The 17,827-nt window shown below is 49.3% G+C and overlaps 1 protein-coding gene across 1 annotated transcript in view; it reads right to left on the bottom strand.

The window, feature by feature from the left end:
* Positions 1-17,827, bottom strand: part of LOC144175650 (E3 ubiquitin-protein ligase MIB2-like) — a 207,554-nt gene that overhangs the window by 168,865 nt on the left and 20,862 nt on the right. The window contains exon 4 of the mRNA XM_077704699.1: positions 2,098-2,269. Within this exon, the coding sequence (XP_077560825.1) occupies positions 2,098-2,269 (172 nt within the window). The remainder of the gene's footprint in view (positions 1-2,097; positions 2,270-17,827) is intronic.

Raw genomic sequence — 17,827 nt, forward strand, 5'->3', positions numbered from 1 at the left:
CTTCCTGCCAGTGGTATTATATCCCCTTCTGAGCATATGATTTAAGGTCCTCGCAAAGGACGCATTGAGTACCTCAATTACACCGAAGACCACCTACAAAAGCATTGCTGCGTGCTTTTTTACTTGCGGCTAGCCGCAGTTGCGTGAAACCAGCCTGCTGTAATTTCCGGTGTTTGCTTATGTGCTCACCAGAGCGGACTCGGAGCCCAATTTAAAACTGAATTTCTTTGCAATTCACCTGAATACGTAGCATGCACTGCAGTTTGAGAGCCGGTGGGCATCATTTACCTTTGACCATTTCCCAAAGCACATGCTCTACAGCCAAAAAGAACCTGCTTTTGAGGAATGCTTATGGACATTGTTTATTGCATATTTTGACGTAGCGAGGTTCAAATCATCTGCAGCACACGATGTTGCATCAGTACAGTTTTGGAATCAGGTTTAACTTCAGTCGCTCTGTACGTTCGAAGGTAAGCAATGACCTGCTTAAATATTTGTTTAAACATTGTCGCCTGTAAAGCTCCCTCAACAATAACATTTAAAGTTTCAAGGCAGTGGTCACACGGAGGAAGCAAATCAGCAACGCAACTCGTCTGAGCACCAGGAAAATTTGGGGCTATTGTCCAAAGTGGCCGAAGGAATGCCTTTTCCATTGCAGGTAACTTTTGAAAAAGGCATACAGCCTGTTTGCTTACAGTAATTTTCAGATATGCAGTAAAGGATCTTACTTTGATCTTGCCAAGGTTGAGGCTGGGGCACGATGGCTCATGATTACAAAGATAAGAACAGCACACAAGGAACGATGCCCAAGACGAAGAAAAAAGGACAACCGCAAGCGCTGGCTTAGAACTAAATTCTTACGCTGCACGACCGCTCGGGTTATCTTCAGCATTCCTGTTGGTCTTGATTTTATTTTATTTTTGACTTAACTTATATAAGTGATATGCCGAAAAATAAATATTCAGTTGTAAGTCAGCGCTTGTGATTGTCATTTTTTCGTCGTCTTGAATATCGAGGTTTAAAGTAAGTCTTCTGAAGAATGTACCATTAGCCAGTCGTAAACCTAGACAGTGCACTACGTCTAACAGCGTTAGATCTGTCTTTGTGGCAGACCTATGCAGATGATACCCGTAATTCATGCGTCCCATCCACCAATCCATCTCAAATTAATTCAAGACAAACATTGAATTTATATTGAAAACAATAAATAGGGCTAGTAAAGCGCTTCGTTTCACTACTAAATGACTGCTGTGGGAGGACTTTCCCAATGTCCGGTGCGTCCAAACATTTCACTGGTATACACTTCAGGTGTAGGATGGGTGAATTTGTCCTCACGTACACTAAGAACTTTTGCTCCTTCATTACAGCTACTGGCATTTTATACGGTATAGTAATCAGGTATGCGCGATTACCAGACTTGTTAAAAAAACGCGTGTATTAGCCTGGATAGAAACAGACACCAATTCTATCTTTTCACTTTGTAATAATGTTTACTCTTAAATTTGCCTCTCACACACGGACACACAACAAACCTAAGGCGGTATGTACAGTTTTTATAGAAGTTTTGCTGGCCACGGCGACCGTAACCAGAGCAGGAACGAAGGTAACGCTTTGGCTGGTTGTGGCGCTATAGAGGGCGGGGAGATACGCCGTTTTAGCCATCGTATTGTGCCCGGCGCGATAAGTAGGACACACAGCCCACATCTCAGCATAGGCGTTTCGACGTAGGGGAAGCATGCGGGCTTCGGGTTGAATCTGGCAACACGCTCTTTGACTCAATGCCGCTCAGTCTTCAAACTTTTTTGCTTCCTCGAGATCGTTTCTGGGGATACTTAAACCAAAAAATATTGATCTGTCGGTATGTCTGTCGGTATGTGTCTCAGTGTGTCTCCCTCTATCATTGATTCAGCCTCCCGAAAAAACTCATTGGGTTTGAAGAAGGCTTGAATTTACGTAACCACAGTGTAGACATTCTTCACAATGTGATATGCAGGAATTCATTTCCGCACTTTTTATTTCATTTTAGCGCTTTAAAACCAAATTTAAATTATTAACACACCTGCAGCATCGCCCTATAAAGTGTCAAAATAAACTTACCCATTGGTGCCGGGTTCATCGTAGCGGACAAATTCATGCTCAACGTTGTGCCTATCATTCATGTAACAGCAATGGCACAGGCAGTAGTGTTTGCACACTGCACATTTCCAAAGCGTCCCAACAACGTCGTTGGTTTCACAGGAGCCGCAGGTTGTGTTCGGAAATGTGATACCTGCAAAAGGAAAAAGTTTCATTCCGTTTGAGTTTGACGCTGCTGGCACCGCGGCATAGAAAGGAACTGATATGCTTTTGCAAAGCAAAATAACATGAATTGGTATTGAGTTAGTGACGAAACCAGCGAGCGAAAACAAAACTATTGAATAGTTTATGTATTTCTTTTGTACTGTGCAAATGTCTTAGCGCCTTTGAGACGCCACGTTCGAGACTATGAACTCGAAGAAGTACAGAGCGTCTTGGCCATAAACGTGGACAAACTGCACGATATACTATATTAGGAGATTGATCATGGTAATTAAGCTGTCATATCAGTAGAGATACAGTTAATATATGTTTGTTGTTAATTTCACTTCGAGATAGCCTCCTTGGGCCACCTCAGGCAGTAAAGGAAAGGACTGCGCATTGTGAGTTGCACATTGAATCTTAAATTATGATGTGCTTAAGGTTATGGTTATGTGCTTAACACTGGTTGGTTATGAAGAGGTGTTTTCTTCCACTGTCAATGCCGGAGAAGACGTTGCAGCACAAGCTTTCGCAGAGATTTTATTAATGCTTTTAGCATCTCCTAGTTTTGACACGTGTGCGGGAACAATTTTATTGTCGCAGGAAACAAACTAATACGTGTGGTAGAGTACCTTTGAAGATTCGGCGCAAAAAACACCTAACATTGAATGACCGATTCAGAGTACGTTAGAAAGAATACAGTGGCTGTTTTAAGGTCATCAAAACGCATTATGTGAGACAAAATTTTAAACATGTCGAACTACTAGTTGCACAGTGGCCGTCCTGTGAGCCCGTTTCTCGTACATCAACTATGCATGAACCGGCGCAATTTTACAATTGTATAAGCTATTGTATGTGTCACGTTCGGATGTTGACACTGCCCGCTGACTGCGTGGCGCTAATTCGCGGAATCGCCGGAGCCCTCGTGGAAGAAATGCACAATTCTTCTCCGCCGACCCAGGCGGCTCTGTTCAGCAGACGCAGTGCTACGCGCTCTGTAGCAGAGGTAGTGGGCCTACCCATCAATTGAGAGCATCCGTCCACGAGCTAGTAGAGGATCCGCCCAAACCATTCCTAAGCCAGACTAAAAGATTATGATTGCCAAGTAGAGGTTAAATGACATCATTCACTTTTCCCATATAGTTAATAGGGAAGTCTATGCCTAAAAGTTACTGGGGCTCACGCGTCTCGCCGATTGATATAATTGTATTCGGTGTGGTGCCGTTTCGCTGTGGCGCGGTGTTTATCCTTGTTGGACCTCTGGGTCCTCCAGCTGTGGCGCGATGCTCAGGAAGGGGAGCGACACGTCGTGATTCGGATGAGGCTTTAATGGAACTAGAAGAAGAAGTGGAGCGAGCCGACGCAGCCACGAGAGCATGCGGCAGCTCGTGAAAAGCAGCATGAAATGATGATGATAAGTGTCTTCTGCTAGGAGCGAGGAAGTCACAACAGTCTCCCCCGCCGGCAGATGACGCTAGGTGGCTTCCAAAGGGTGGAGTAGCTGTGCGGGGCGCTTGACGGTAGTGCCGCAGGGCAAACGGAGATAGCAGGATCTGACAATGCCGTCTCGTCCGGCGATCAACTCTTCGATTCGCGCCAAAGCCCACAGTTGTCTTGGACGCTGTCGTTCACCTAGTAGAACAATACGGTCCTTCTTCAATAAATCTGTCCTTTTAGCTTTGTTGGATGAGAAATTCCGAAGCTCATTAAGGTACTCTTTTAACCAACGTGACCAGAAGGCTTGCAAATCTTCTTCTCTTTTGCGCCAAAGATTCTTTAGTTGATCGGTGGTCGAGTCGGTGTTGATTGTTGGATCGTACGGTGGTAATGCTGTCAGTCGCCTTCCGACGAGAAAGTCTGCTGGAGACAGAGGATATGGTTCCTGAACGTCATTGAAAACGTAAGTTAAAGGCCGCGAATTCACGACGGCCTCCACTTCTGTTAGTAGCGTGGACAACTCTGTCTCATTTACAAGCCGCCGTCCAAGCATCTTCTTTAAACAGGTTTTTACAGACCGTACGAGCCTCTCGTAAAACCCACCCCACCAGGGAGCGCTCGGGCATATGAACTTCCATTCAATTGCTGAGGATGAGAAGAAGGCAAGCACGTCGGGGTTTCTAATCGTTCTCCAAAGCTTCTGAAGTTCCTTGGAGGTCTTGACAAATGTTCGTGCATTATCACTATACACAGTTTGACAGAGACCACGTCTGGATATGAACCTCCGCAGGGCGCACAGGAAACTTTCCGTCGTCATGTCTGCCACTAATTCCAAGTGAACAGCCCTTGTTGCTGCGCACGTAAAAAGGGCGACATAGGAGCGCTTCTGGCAATGCGATTTGATGTACAGGGGTCCCGCAAAGTCGACTCCGGTCACCAGAAATGGAGAAGCTTGCTTAAAGCGGTCTTTGGGCAGCGAAGGTGACACTTGCTCGACTGGTTTAGCTTGGAGGCGTTGACAGACGACACACCGTCGTATTGCCTTCTTCACCGACTGCCTCGCATTCAGAATCCAGAATCGTTCCCGGACTTGTGTCAGAGTATCTCGGACTCCTCCATGGAAGACTTTTGCATGAGCATGATGGATTATCAATTTCCCGAGGTGAGAGTCCTTCGGCAGTAGGATAGGATGTCGAGAGCAGTAAGAGTCGTCAGCATTCTCTGCTCTTCCTTGGACTCGAAGTAACCCGTCGTCGTCGAAAAACAGTCTCAACTGCCCGATGGGACTTTGTGCGGGAAATGGTTTCAAGGTAGCGACGCAATCTGCTTCAGCACTGAAGTGAGTTCTTTGCTCGATGCGAAGCAAGTAGCGCTCTGCTTGCTGAACTTCTTCCGCAGACAGGTCCCCACTTCTATCACTTTCTTTCTTTAGTTTCTTTACATATCGTAGGATCCATGCCGTCACACGTAGAAGTTTTGTGAGACTGCTGAACCGTTCACATTCAATAAGCGATGGCACCGACGGTCTGGTATTAACAGCGTAAGCATTAACTTCTGGTGGTCGCGTCTCAATTTCATCCAAGCTTGAGTCTTCGATGTCCATCTTCTCACCAAACTCCGGCCATAAATCTGAAGGACTGGCAAGCCATCTAGGTCCATGCCACCATAAATGTGACCGGCTCAGTCTGTGCGCTGACAAACCTCGTGTGAGCAAATCCGCCGGGTTCTCTTTACCAGGACAGAATCTCCACCGCGTTTTGTCCGTTAACGTGTGGATTTCTTGCGTGCGGTTTCGCACAAACGCCTTCCAGGAGGTGGGGTCTTTGCTTATCCAGCAGAGTGTAATCTGGGAATCTGACCAAAATGTTGTGTCGACAATGCCGAGGTCACAGTTCTTGACGAAGTAGTCGTACATGCGGGACGCAAGCAAAGCCGACATCAATTCCAACCTCGCTAGGTTGACCTTCTTTAACGGCGCAACTCTCGTCTTCGCGAACAGTAAGATTGTGGTGACGGCACCGCTGGCGTCGACTGTTCGGAGGTAGGCTACAGCCCCGTAAGCCGACTCACTTGCGTCCGAAAAAATGTGAAGGTCTGATTTCTGGTAAGGGCCTTCACCGCCGGCTGCTAGGAACCTGGGAATCCGAAGATCCTGAAGCATGGCGACCTCTTTGCTCCATTTCAGCCAGACAGAAGAAAAGTTGGGTGGTAAGGGGTCATCCCAGTCGAGGTTTTCCTTCCATAGATCTTGTAGGAAGATTTTAGCCCGCACTAAAAAGGGCGACAAAAACCCCAGGGGATCGTAGATCCTTGCCACCGCTTGAAGCACGAACCGTTTGGTGCATTGATGCTCCTTGATGAAGTGAAGGATTCCTTCCGGTTTGAAAGAAAAGGTGTCCGACTGCTTGTTCCAATGTAGTCCCAACACTTTCAGAGTCCCAGAGGGCGAGCAAAGGGATTTTTCCACCGAAGTCATTCCTTGTTCGAACTCTGCAGCTACAACAGGGTCGTTGCTGGCCCATTTTCGAATATTCATGGAAGCTTCACGGAAAATCTCCAATATTTCCCTATGCATCTGGATGGCGTTTTCAGTGGTACCGGCTCCAATCAGGAGGTCGTCCATGTACATCGAGTCTTGTAGGAGTCGAGCTGTCACTGGGAACCGATTCTCTACGGAGCGAAAATGGTGCTTCAATGTAGCTGCCAGTAGGAAAGGACTCGAAGTGGCTCCAAAGGGCACCCGAGTCATTCTCCAGACGTCTAGTTCTGGTAGTGGCTGACCTGCTTTCGGTGATGTCCTGAACCACAAGAAGCGAAGCGCATCTCTGTCTGATTCCCGGAGGCCAATCTGGAGGAACGCCTTTTCAATGTCGGCAATCATGGCAACTTTGTATCGTCGGAAACGGAGTAATAGCCTTGCTACGTCGGGAATTAGACTCGGGCCGGCTTCTAGGTTCTCGTTCAACGACTTCGCACCCGATTCGTGAGACGACGCGTCGAACACGATGCGCACTTTTGTTGTAGTTCGGTCCTCACGTATTACAGCTCGATGCGGCATGTAATATAGTCTTTCTGAAGACTGCCCCTTTGTTGGTGGTACTCTTTCCGCAGATCCCTCCTTGAGGTGTTCTCGAATAGTCGAGTCGTATCTTTCTAGGAGCTCAGGGTCTCTGTTGAGCTTGTTCATCAAACTGTGCAGACGCTTGTTTGCAACAGCGTAATTATCACACAGATCGACCCTCTCCTTCCATGGTAACGCGACTTCGTATCGCTGGCCTTTCTTCGAGATGTTGTCTTCGAAATTCGTCAGCACTGAATCATTGCTCATCGCTCGTTCTTCTTCGGCCTTGATTCCGATGCTTTCAAGGTCCCAGAACCGAGTCAAAAGTTTTGAGATCTCTTGATCTTCAACAGATGTTCGAAGAACAACAACGTTGGCACACTGAATGATGTCGGCTGCAGCAGGCAGTGGACCTTGAACAGTCCATCCTAGTTTGGTCTCTACGGCCTTCAACTTTCCATGCACAGGCCTCACTGCACCGGTCACTATCTCCCAATAATAATCTGACCCAATGAGGACCGCAATCTGTTTATCCTCCACTCCTTGTACCGAAAGAGCCTTCGTATCGATGTGCATATTATTCATCTCCCTTAGAACTCTTTCTTCTGGTACAGGGATGCTTTCGCTGCAGATCGTGTCCACTTCCAGGGCTTCGATGCTGACTGGACGTTTGTTGTCTGCAGCGAAAAGGATAACTCGCACCTTCTTCATCGTTTTCCGTGTGTGTTGACCTCCAAACACGCCAACGGTAAGCGTCTCCTCTTCAAGCGGTTCGCAACCCAGTCTCTGAGCAGCATTCGCAGTAATAAAGCTTCGCTGACTTCCTCCATCGAAGAGAACTCGGTAGCGCCCGGATGTTGTCGTGCCTGCTATTTTCGCTGTGAGAGTCTGCAGCAGCACGACTGAGCCCGCTTGCTTTGAGACCAAGTTGACAGGGGTCGAAGTAACTTTGCCATCATCGTTCTTAGTGCTGTCTGAGGCACACACGGACGTTACATGCCTCCTCGAGCACTTGCCACATTTAGGCTGGCTTCTGCACTGTTTAGCCATGTGGCCCTTCTTGATGCAACGGAAACATCTTCCGGCTTTGGCGAGCATCTGCTTTTTGCGTGATAGGCTCAGTTCCTTGGAATCGCAGACATCGGCAGAGTGCTTTCCAGAGTGGCAAAAAAAGCACCGCTGCGGGTCGGTCGCTGAGCCTTGCAGCGCAGAGGTTGTAGAGAGGTCACGCGGATGGTTGGCTTTACGTCCATCTTCTGGGGTGCGATGAATTTTCTGTGCGGTGTTTTCAGCAACGGCTTCTCGACACATGAGCTGATGTTGGAAGAATTCCAAGAGCAATTGAAGCTCCTGGTCGGGCTGGCCCGTTTGACCGGTCGAGTCGCCGAGTTCGTTTAACGAAGCATCAACTGTGGAACGTGACGTCTTTAGCCCCTCATGGAACCGCAGGACCATGTCTGTCGGTAGAACCCTTAGCAGGATTTCCCGAAGCATGGTGCAGTATGTCGTGGAGCTCGTGCCAAGTGCCTTGAGGCTGCGAATGTGCACCTGGACCCGATCGTAAAGTTGCCTCAGTTGTCGGACGTCGGATGACGATGACACCGGCTTCAAGTCCAGGAGGCCTCGCAGATGATCTTGCACGATGATGCGGTCATCTCCGAAGCGCTGTTTCAGGATCTCGATGGCGTCCTTGTAACAGCCATCGGTAGCTTGCAATCCGGCTATGGCTGATGCAGCTGCTCCGGTCACGAGGCTGCTCAAGTAGTTAAACTTGTCAGCCGTGCTGAGCTCGTCGTTGTTGTGGACGGCTGCCGAAAACTGTGTCCAGAATCGCTGCCACGACCTGCGGTTCCCGTCAAATTTGAGGAGCTCTAGCTGAGGAAGCTTGCATTTGCCAGTCGGTGATGGGTGGACGGTCGTCGGACGTGGCGTTGAAGACCGGGACTCTTGCAGCTTGAGACGAAGGTTCGCGGTAGCGCTTACAACCTTGTCGCGGTATTGTCCCGCGTCTGTCGTCTCGCTGTCTACTAGGTCCTCCGGTGTCTCTTCAAAAATCGCCTCGTCCAACTTCTCTATCTGGCCATAGAATGCATTAATTCGTTCGAGCAGTACACTCACCGCTCCTGCCGTCGCCTCTCTGTTTCCACTTATGTGGCCTTCCGCTTCTGTTAGAAGGCCATCAAGTTGCGCCCGTAGGCTGCGGCGTCGTCGAAGCTGTCGTTCCATTCGGTCGCACGCAGCTGGGAACTCGCCAAGATAGCAGGCGCCACGTCTTTTTCTGGGCTTTCGCGACTCCGTGCGTCGATGGGCTTGGCGTCGTCTAGAAGTCCCGGGTTCTCGGCACCATGTGTTGGACCTCTGGGTCCTCCAGCTGTGGCGCGATGCTCAGGAAGGGGAGCGACACGTCGTGATTCGGATGAGGCTTTAATGGAACTAGAAGAAGAAGTGGAGCGAGCCGACGCAGCCACGAGAGCATGCGGCAGCTCGTGAAAAGCAGCATGAAATGATGATGATAAGTGTCTTCTGCTAGGAGCGAGGAAGTCACAACAATCCTCATGCGTGGGACCCAGTGATAAACCTTCAGTGCGCATTTCTGAACCAGGCTTTTGCAGGGACAAAAGTCTTTTTGGATATGTGAATGTGAAGGCCCGCACGCCCCTCTATTGGTCTATCGCCACCAGCCGTCGTCGGAAACGCCGTCAGAGACATTTGAAAGCGCTCCCGAATCGCGGCTGTGGTCGACACGACGATAATCTCTCGTACCGATCTACGCTGACAAGAGAGCCCGCAGCACCACTTTGCGTTTGCCCCCCCCCCCCCCGGCCCTGCAGCGTACGTGGACATCACCGAGCCCCGGAACAAGCGCCCCGACCTTCCCGGGCCTACGGAGCAAGTGTACCCCGTGCATTGCTGCCAGAAAGCGAGAGCTCCCCTCTCTGAGGTCCAGAGCGAGCCGTCATCCTGACCCCCTGCTACGAGTAACACCATCTCACCAGGTGAGCGCGCAGGAACCAGCTCACCTTCATCGTTAAATACATTATTTAACCTGCGTTGCCTCTTTTCCCCTCCACTCCCTGTGGACCCACCTAGTGGTTGGCGTGCTGCTATACCCCTATGGGGACGTCACTTGTGTATGTTTGTGTTCACTGGCGTAAGGGTATCCAATACCAAATAGCGCCCAAAATAAATACGTGGTCATTCAGCGTGTCAGGTTTGCGTTTATAATAAGGATGACATGAGTATGACACATCCTGAAAATTCTGTATGTGCCGGTGAAGAGGGCCCGTAGACATGCAGACGTGAAAACATGAAGACGTTCATGATTGCATATGAGAGCAAATATGTGTAAAGGAAAGTTTGACATCCACCTAAATGCAGCCACATGCCTACAAAGGAAAGCTATACAGCTTTCTCGGAAACTTCGCAGTTGAAGCAAAATACGTCATGGTCCAGGATTTTAAATGCAGAGCATTTCAGTAACTCACGATGTCACCCGCGTTGGAGTCCGTAGTCCGCACCGCACCCCTCCCTACTATATAAAAAAAAGAAATACTATCCGGCGCCAGGTTTCGATTCCTCGACTCTGCGGGCGGAACGCAATGTACATAGTGCCTAACCACTGCGCCACAAAGCCGACACAGGTCTGGATGCTATGAACACGCCTTATATCGTTGACTCATTTAATTAATGCTGACGAGCGCTCTCTAGTCAGCAGTTGCCACAAGTGCAACAACATTAACTTAACGCAAACTACTTAACGTCGTGTACCCCCGGAAATGCTCTGCATTTGATCGTGCCCCTCGCGAGGGGGATGTTTCAATGCGTCTTCCTACTGGCCAGTAAACTCGTCGCCATCTGTCGGATGTTGTGCGAACCCTTTGAGGCTGATGGCGCGCGATTTGAAACGACATGCATTCATAACACGGGAGACCCAGGTTAGATTTCGAACGCGCGAAGCGTTTGTCCTTGGGTTCGTGTCTTTTGTTTCGGAAGCTTTCGTTCAACGTCACATGTGATAAAGGACAAAAGCCGTAGTTGTCGACGTTGGTATTATCGGTGTAAACACCGTTAGAGGAAATTGGAAACCGGTGCAAAAAGAAATTAAGGAGAAAAAGAGCCCATTGCACTAACCAAAGCGCTGAACTCGCACGTTTCGAAGAGAAAGCAAGAAATATTCTGATGCGGGCGTACAGGTAATAGACCACCCAGAAGGCACCCTGGCTCATAACATTAAACGTTCCTGTGCAATGTTGCGACTGCGCACTGGTATTACTGTGACCCTTCGCCTAGTACTTAGACCCGCACGACTCCTTGTTAGTGAATGGGCCCCGGAGCTGGAGAGGGAAGCTTGTCGGAATTTCCGCATGCAGCTTGAGGGCTCCCCCATCGAGGAGTTCTGCATTTGATCCCCATGGCGAACGCCGCTGCCGTAAACAGCGCCGTCGTCAGGATATATTTTGAACAGTGCGCATCAACCAGTACCCAGTGCCTGATGGCTTTCCCCGCGCAGCACATGTCTTCCTTAATCGTGCGCGCTCTGAATACGCATTAACTGATGACGACCTGGCCAGGTGGAGGCACACCTTGACTAGAAGAATCAGAGGCGGAAGTTGCACTGCAGCAGCTTCCGAAGACATTTCACCTGTGGCGGCATCACCATCCGACCCTTCGTACGTCTGCTACGCATGTGGCCAGTCGTTGAAGCCAACGATCCATCCCCCTAGATGGGAATCCATAGGTCTGGTAGGGCCACGCGAGACGCACCGTCCTGCCTGGGTCCTTGCTTACGAGGACTGGATCCGTCCGACGGGGTGCATCAAACAGACTTTATCCGCCCCATGGCGGTTCGTTCTTGACTCCTCCATGTTGGGACACTATTCCCGTTCCCCATGCGTCTTTGAGCCATCCCTCCTAATAAATGTTCGTTTCTTGCTGTTCTACCTAAAAGAGTGCTGTATAACAGTGGCCGCATTCTACGTAGAGACCTTGGATGATATCTGCGACAAATTTTACTGGACGTATTTGAATATCAAAAGAATCCGTACTGCTACTGTTTTTTAAAAGCATAATAGTTGAGTAGACCTCAGCTTCTGTTACAGCGTGCAAAAAAATCGTGTCAGAGCACGGATTTGTTAAATATCTTGAAATATCCCCAGTACCGGTTGAAAAAGAAAAGCTAACGAAGTAATCATTAAATGCCTCTGCAAGCTCCGTCTCGGCAATCGTTTTTCCGTCAATGACCACTTCAGTGATTGTGTTTGGCAAGCTGGCTGTAAAAAACACCGAGTTAATTATTTTCCATGTAGCGGCTGTGTCGTGACTACTTGCATTAAATTGTTGGTAGAAGTACTTATTCCTGGCCTGTTTAATTTCTGTATTAGGGCGATTGCGAAAAGTTTTAAATTGTTTTAGCACCTCGGGATCACGCTCTTTCAGAAATGTATTATGCATCGAACGCTTTGCTTTTATTTTGCTCAGAAGCTCGCGATTGATCCAAGGCTTGCGGCTTTTTTTTTTGGCTGGCGTAAAAGGTTTGAACGGGAAATTTTTATCGTACGAGTTCTTAAATATCTGAAGGAAATTATCAAGAGCAATGTCTGCGTCAACACTGGATAGAATATCTTCCCATGACGTTGTTGATAGTTCATCACGGAATGTGGTCAGGTTCACGGGGGAAATATTACGAATTGTGTAAGACGGTTTTGACACTTTACCTTTCCGCTGAATGGCATTTGACACTTTACCTTTATCTGAATGGAGTGTATAGCATTTGTCCAGAAACACCGAATGCCTTGAGATCAAGCAGTATGCCACGGCGCCAAGTTTTGTCGTATGCCTTTTCCAAGTCAACGAAGACAGAAAGACAAAGCTGCTCGATGATGAAAGCGTCTTTGACATACGACTCAAAGGACACTAGCTGGTCAGTTGTGTCTTGGCCTGATCAAAACCCGCCTCAGAAGTGCCCAGGTGGCCCTTATATTCAAGAAAATGCATCCGCGTTTTACTTACATTTTTAAAGCAAAGCTTTTTACCTCTACAAGCCAACGGTTCTTTCGCTGTGTGCGGGACCAGAAAGTACCAATGCGGCTGCGGAGGGAAGGACGGTTTTTACTCATGGAGCACGGTGTAGATGGCGCGGCGAACTTAACCCAGCGTTCCCCGCGCGCTCACGCCGGCGGGCGCATCGGCGCGACCCCGCTGTTGGCTGCTTTAGCGACGGTTGTTTTGGGCCGACTTAGGCGCAGTGGCCGTTGCGTGCTTCCTTCGCCAGGTTTGATTAAATTGTTCGACAGCGTCTCCAGAGTAACCCGGACTTGACCAAATTAAGGGGTCGTACGGCACATATACGTTAAAGATTGGTTTGCAGGGCACGAAAACAAACTTTAGAGACAACATACCGACATCTGCCCGCTAAACACAAACTATTGCGCACTGGTTGCCTGTAATGGGACTCCGTTCTCTGAATTGGTGACTACCAATTCAGGTGGGTTTTAACAGGTATTAAAAAAGGCGAAAGGAGCAACTGATTCTGATAAATAGCGATCATAAAAGTTCCCTCTTCTTTCTCGCCATTCTCAAACTTACTAAATAAACTAGTTTTAATCTGCAAAATAGGAATCACTAAGCTCACGTGCCGAATTGTTTCGGTGTCAGCGCTTGTGTCGCGCGGTGGTGTAGCCCCAAGCTGGCACATCAGGATGGCTAGGTTCCGCTGTCTCACCGTTCGAATGACACTTCTCACCGTTTTCTTTATGCCGACGCACGTCCGGGCTAGAGCGGTGGTGTCTACCGCCCTAGCCCCGCCATAACCGACGCTTTTGCATTCGGGACGCCGCCCCTGCAAATTCTAGGTAACGGCAGGAAGAATCTCGGGTTTAACTCTTTGTACAGCCACGTGTGGGAATACAAGTGACGTCGCTAGGGGGATTGTAGTAGGTGTGGTTTAAAGCTTTGCTTTCCAACCACCTTAACAGCGTGGATTGGAGCCATTTTTTTGGTCAACCTCCTATAGCGAGGGCAAAACGCGATGGGGGCCCAGTACTTGCCCATTTCGGCGCCAATTTTGTTTTTCTGTGCCAATTTTTTTCCCGCACATTTGCTGCACTCGTTTTGATAAAACAAATAATAATGAGTATACAGATCAGCCCAGAGCGCTTGTTCAAAACCGAAATGGGCGCTGAAGGCAACTAACAAGGTGTGCTCCGACGAAAGTCCAACTGCCCGTAGCCCTCTCAGCATGTATTCGGCAGCGCGAGATGCTTACTTGGCAGAAAAATTACCAATTGAAAAAAATGGTTGCGTCTTAGGTAACCTAAACTTGGATATGCAAAGTAAAAGCTTGGCTTAGTCTGGCTGAGTTTCGGCTTCGCTTGGTTAACCTTTGAGAAAGCTGTATTTCCGACCACGGTTCAAAGCCGTTTTATCCCGTGCAACGCTCACAGGAGGCACGGCCTCGCTTTCTTTCTCGGCTAACGCGGCATTCCTCTTTCCCGGCGAACGCGGCGCTAGGTGAGTCACGTAGCACGAGACAACCCAGCGGCGCATGCGGGGGAGGCCGTGGGATTGGTCGCCTGCCTATCAGCTGAGCGGCTGCCACGGCTAAGTGATCAGAAAGACTTAAAACCGGGCCGTGCGCTCAGCGCCGACAGCTGGCACGTTGAATCACGGGATTCGCTTTGACGGGTGTGTCGCTGGTGGTGTGTCCGGTCAAAAGGTTAACTTCCGCATCCTCCACGAAACCGCTGGACGAAAGTAGTAAAGCTTTGCTTTAAAACGTTTTTGTTCCTTCGCGTCATTTAATGACATCTTGCGTGATGCAAACGGCCACCGGAACCGAGTGAGACAGCGGTGTGGTCTAGGACTAAAACACAAACCTTCCAAGAGAACCATCGCGCCCTCAGGAACGACTGATCGCACTCTCAGCGCATACGACAAAACAACTTGCCTGCCTTAGACGCCTGCAGGCTGCCGCTTTGTGTGCGCCAATATTAATACCGCACGGGGCGTATAATGGTGATTAAACAACGTTAATGTGCCTCCCGCCTTTTACTTTACCTACAAAACGACTAACAGACAGCGCAACACCAACCAGACCAACGTCAGGGGCGCTCTTCTTGGCAGTCTCGTCTGGGATAATCAAAATGGGGTGTGCGATTCGTTTGCGACCACGACGTTCTATTTTGGTAGAGCCTTTAGATTGATCTGTTTTCTCTGATATAGGCTGCCTGTAATACGGTATGGGTCGACATCGACCAATATAGGTGCTGTTTTGTTGTGGGTTTACGTATAGAACACTGGACTTCGGTTATACTGGGTGGTTAAATGGGTCCACTAAAGCTTAGATAGGGACAGCGAGTATAAGCTGCTAGATAGCTGAAAGATAAAAGTGAAATCGCAGCCGAGGCAGGTCATGGAAGAAACACGATGCGTCGTTCGCTGGTGCTGCACTCAGCTTGACTACGTGGCGTCATATCTTATTTCCTTTTGTAACGGCGCACAATGCCCAGTGCAAAGAGGGCGCCTAGGTGCTCCAGTGTACGAGCACCTGAGTGGCAGTACGCGTGCAGTTGTTTTGTTGTTGCTGTGCAGGTGCGCGTGTGCACTATTATTCAAAAACTAGAAAAAACATTCAAATTTACTACTCTACAGACAGCGTCACTTTGCACAGCGTTCGTAGCGTTGGAGGAAACCGGCATGTGAGAACACTGACCCGGCAATAACCATCGTAACCACAAGCGACACCGCGGCTTGGCTTCTCGGCACGGCTCGAATTATTCCTGTACATTTATAATTGCTGATTACCTATAAAATTTAATGCCTAAAGAATTACTTTACGTGTTTCTGTAGGAGCTTGTGGGTGCACTCCGCGTTCTGGTGTTCGCCACGTGACTCTTGGAACTTCCAATCTGTCCCAGTTTACGTCACTCTGCTGGAGGACCGTTAGCTTCATTTTTATTATTTAGGAGAATATTTTAGTTCCCGAGACACTTTTTAATATGTTAGTGCCCGAGACACTTGCATATTCGTTTTCTGGGGGCGTCAATGTATTTATTTAAACCAATTTAGGTTTTGTCTTGTGTCCCTTTAAACAGCATGCGAGTAGCCCGACCCTTGTAAAAGCTAGTTGTGATGTTTTGGAGAGGCGTAGCTGAGTAAACACAATTTGTGTATGAAATTATTTGTGCCATTGCAATACACGTAAAGTGTCCTTACGTACGGCAGCTTCCTCATTCATCATCATAACCGTTTGGCAACATTTATGAAGCACAACAATCTTTCCACAGATAGGGAAAAAAACACTGTAGCAGGAAAGATATCTTGGGTAATTATTAAAAGCGAATGTATGCACCTTAACATATGCCCTCCTAAAGGTTTCCAATACGTTTTTTTAACGTTTCAGGTCATCATCTTACTGTTTTCTTCAGACAAATTTTCTTCAAGCCCGCTAATGCATATCGCTTTCACGAGCCCAAATCGCTGGAGAAAAACGTAGCTGAGGAAGCGATACCTGTACGTACAGTCTTCGCAGAATTCGCGCTATTAAACTCATTCAGCTGCCATAAACGTTTTCCACTGGCAGGAGCTGTCGGTTCTTTTACTGGTAAGTAGAAGGCATTGATATTGGACGACTTGTTCCCCGTTTGTTCAGAAACGCGTGTACATACAGCAACTTTGCTGACGTGAGCGCCCTATCCCTTCCCTTACTCGCGTGTGTACATGGACTACGTTCATGTTACAGCCTAATCGCAGCCCATACCGATCATTCTAAGCAAGGTCATTGCATGCGACAAGCAAGCACCCGTGTGTGGCCTTCTTTTGAGGATGCTACCGGCGATCTGGTACGTACCATATGGCGGTCTAATGTCCCCAACGGGGTACTGTAGTGAAGGGGCCGTGCAGAGTGGGGGCCAATCCGCCGGTACCGGTGGCGTAACGTGCGCGCCAGAGAAAGCAGCATCGAGGAAGCAGGGAAGAAGAAGAAGGACGTCGGAAGCTGTTCGTTTCGGAGGCAGCAAGACGGCCACCCTCGCGGTGTAGGCCCGAGGACCGTCGCCGGCTCTCCCGTCTGAGCCACCGCCCGGGCTGTCAACGAGACAACGGCCGACGAGACCACAGGAAGGTGTTGCGCCAGTCAGCGGGAGTGGTGTTCCGGTGGCATGGAGCGCGGGCAGCGAGGCCTCGGCATGGCGCAGGCCTAAGCACTTCCGTCCCGCCGCTAGCCATCGGCCACCGTCACGTCCCTGCCAGCGAGAGGGCAACTCCTCATCAACTTCACTAGTCTGCCCCGTCGCCATCCAGAGAAGTACGTCTCCACGTCGTCGCATCAGCGATCGTCTCGTCGCGCAATCGGCGTCTGTGAGCGCGTGACTTTCTTTCTTCCGCACCTGAATATTCCCGCATCTTGTTCGTTAGTGTACTACAGTGTCTGTTCCGGCTTTCTCCATTGTCCAGCTAATATAATGTTGTGTGTGCGTGTGCGAGAACGCAGTAGTCAAGTCTCGTGACTTTCTATGCGGCCCGGCCCAACATTCTTTACAAAAGTGGCGAGCCTGCTTAGGCCTGCGCCATGCCGAGGCCTCGCTGCCCGCGCTCCATGCCACCGGAACACCACTCCCGCTGACTGGCGCAACACCTTCCTGTGGTCTCGTCGGCCGTTGTCTCGTTGACAGCCCGGGCGGTGGCTCAGACGGGAGAGCCGGCGACGGTCCTCGGGCCTACACCGCGAGGGTGGCCGTCTTGCTGCCTCCGAAACGAACAGCTTCCGACGTCCTTCTTCTTCTTCCCTGCTTCCTCGATGCTGCTTTCTCTGGCGCGCACGTTACGCCACCGGTACCGGCGGATTGGCCCCCACTCTGCACGGCCCCTTCACTACAGGTACATTATTGGTTCCTAGAGGACGTGGCTTGGGTCGGGCTTTAAGAATAACTGGTGTAGAGGGATGGTTGCCACATATACAAGACAGACGCGCCCTTGTAAATGCTTACGGAATAATTTAGACCACCTGGAGATTTTAAACCAGCTGGAGGAAATGTGGTCACCGAGGCGTTTTTT

This window comes from Haemaphysalis longicornis, unplaced genomic scaffold (assembly GCF_048455015.1).
Source record: "Haemaphysalis longicornis isolate Haplotype H1 unplaced genomic scaffold, Haemaphysalis longicornis Haplotype H1 scaffold_3, whole genome shotgun sequence".
In the NCBI taxonomy this organism is placed as follows: Eukaryota; Metazoa; Arthropoda; class Arachnida; order Ixodida; family Ixodidae; genus Haemaphysalis; species Haemaphysalis longicornis.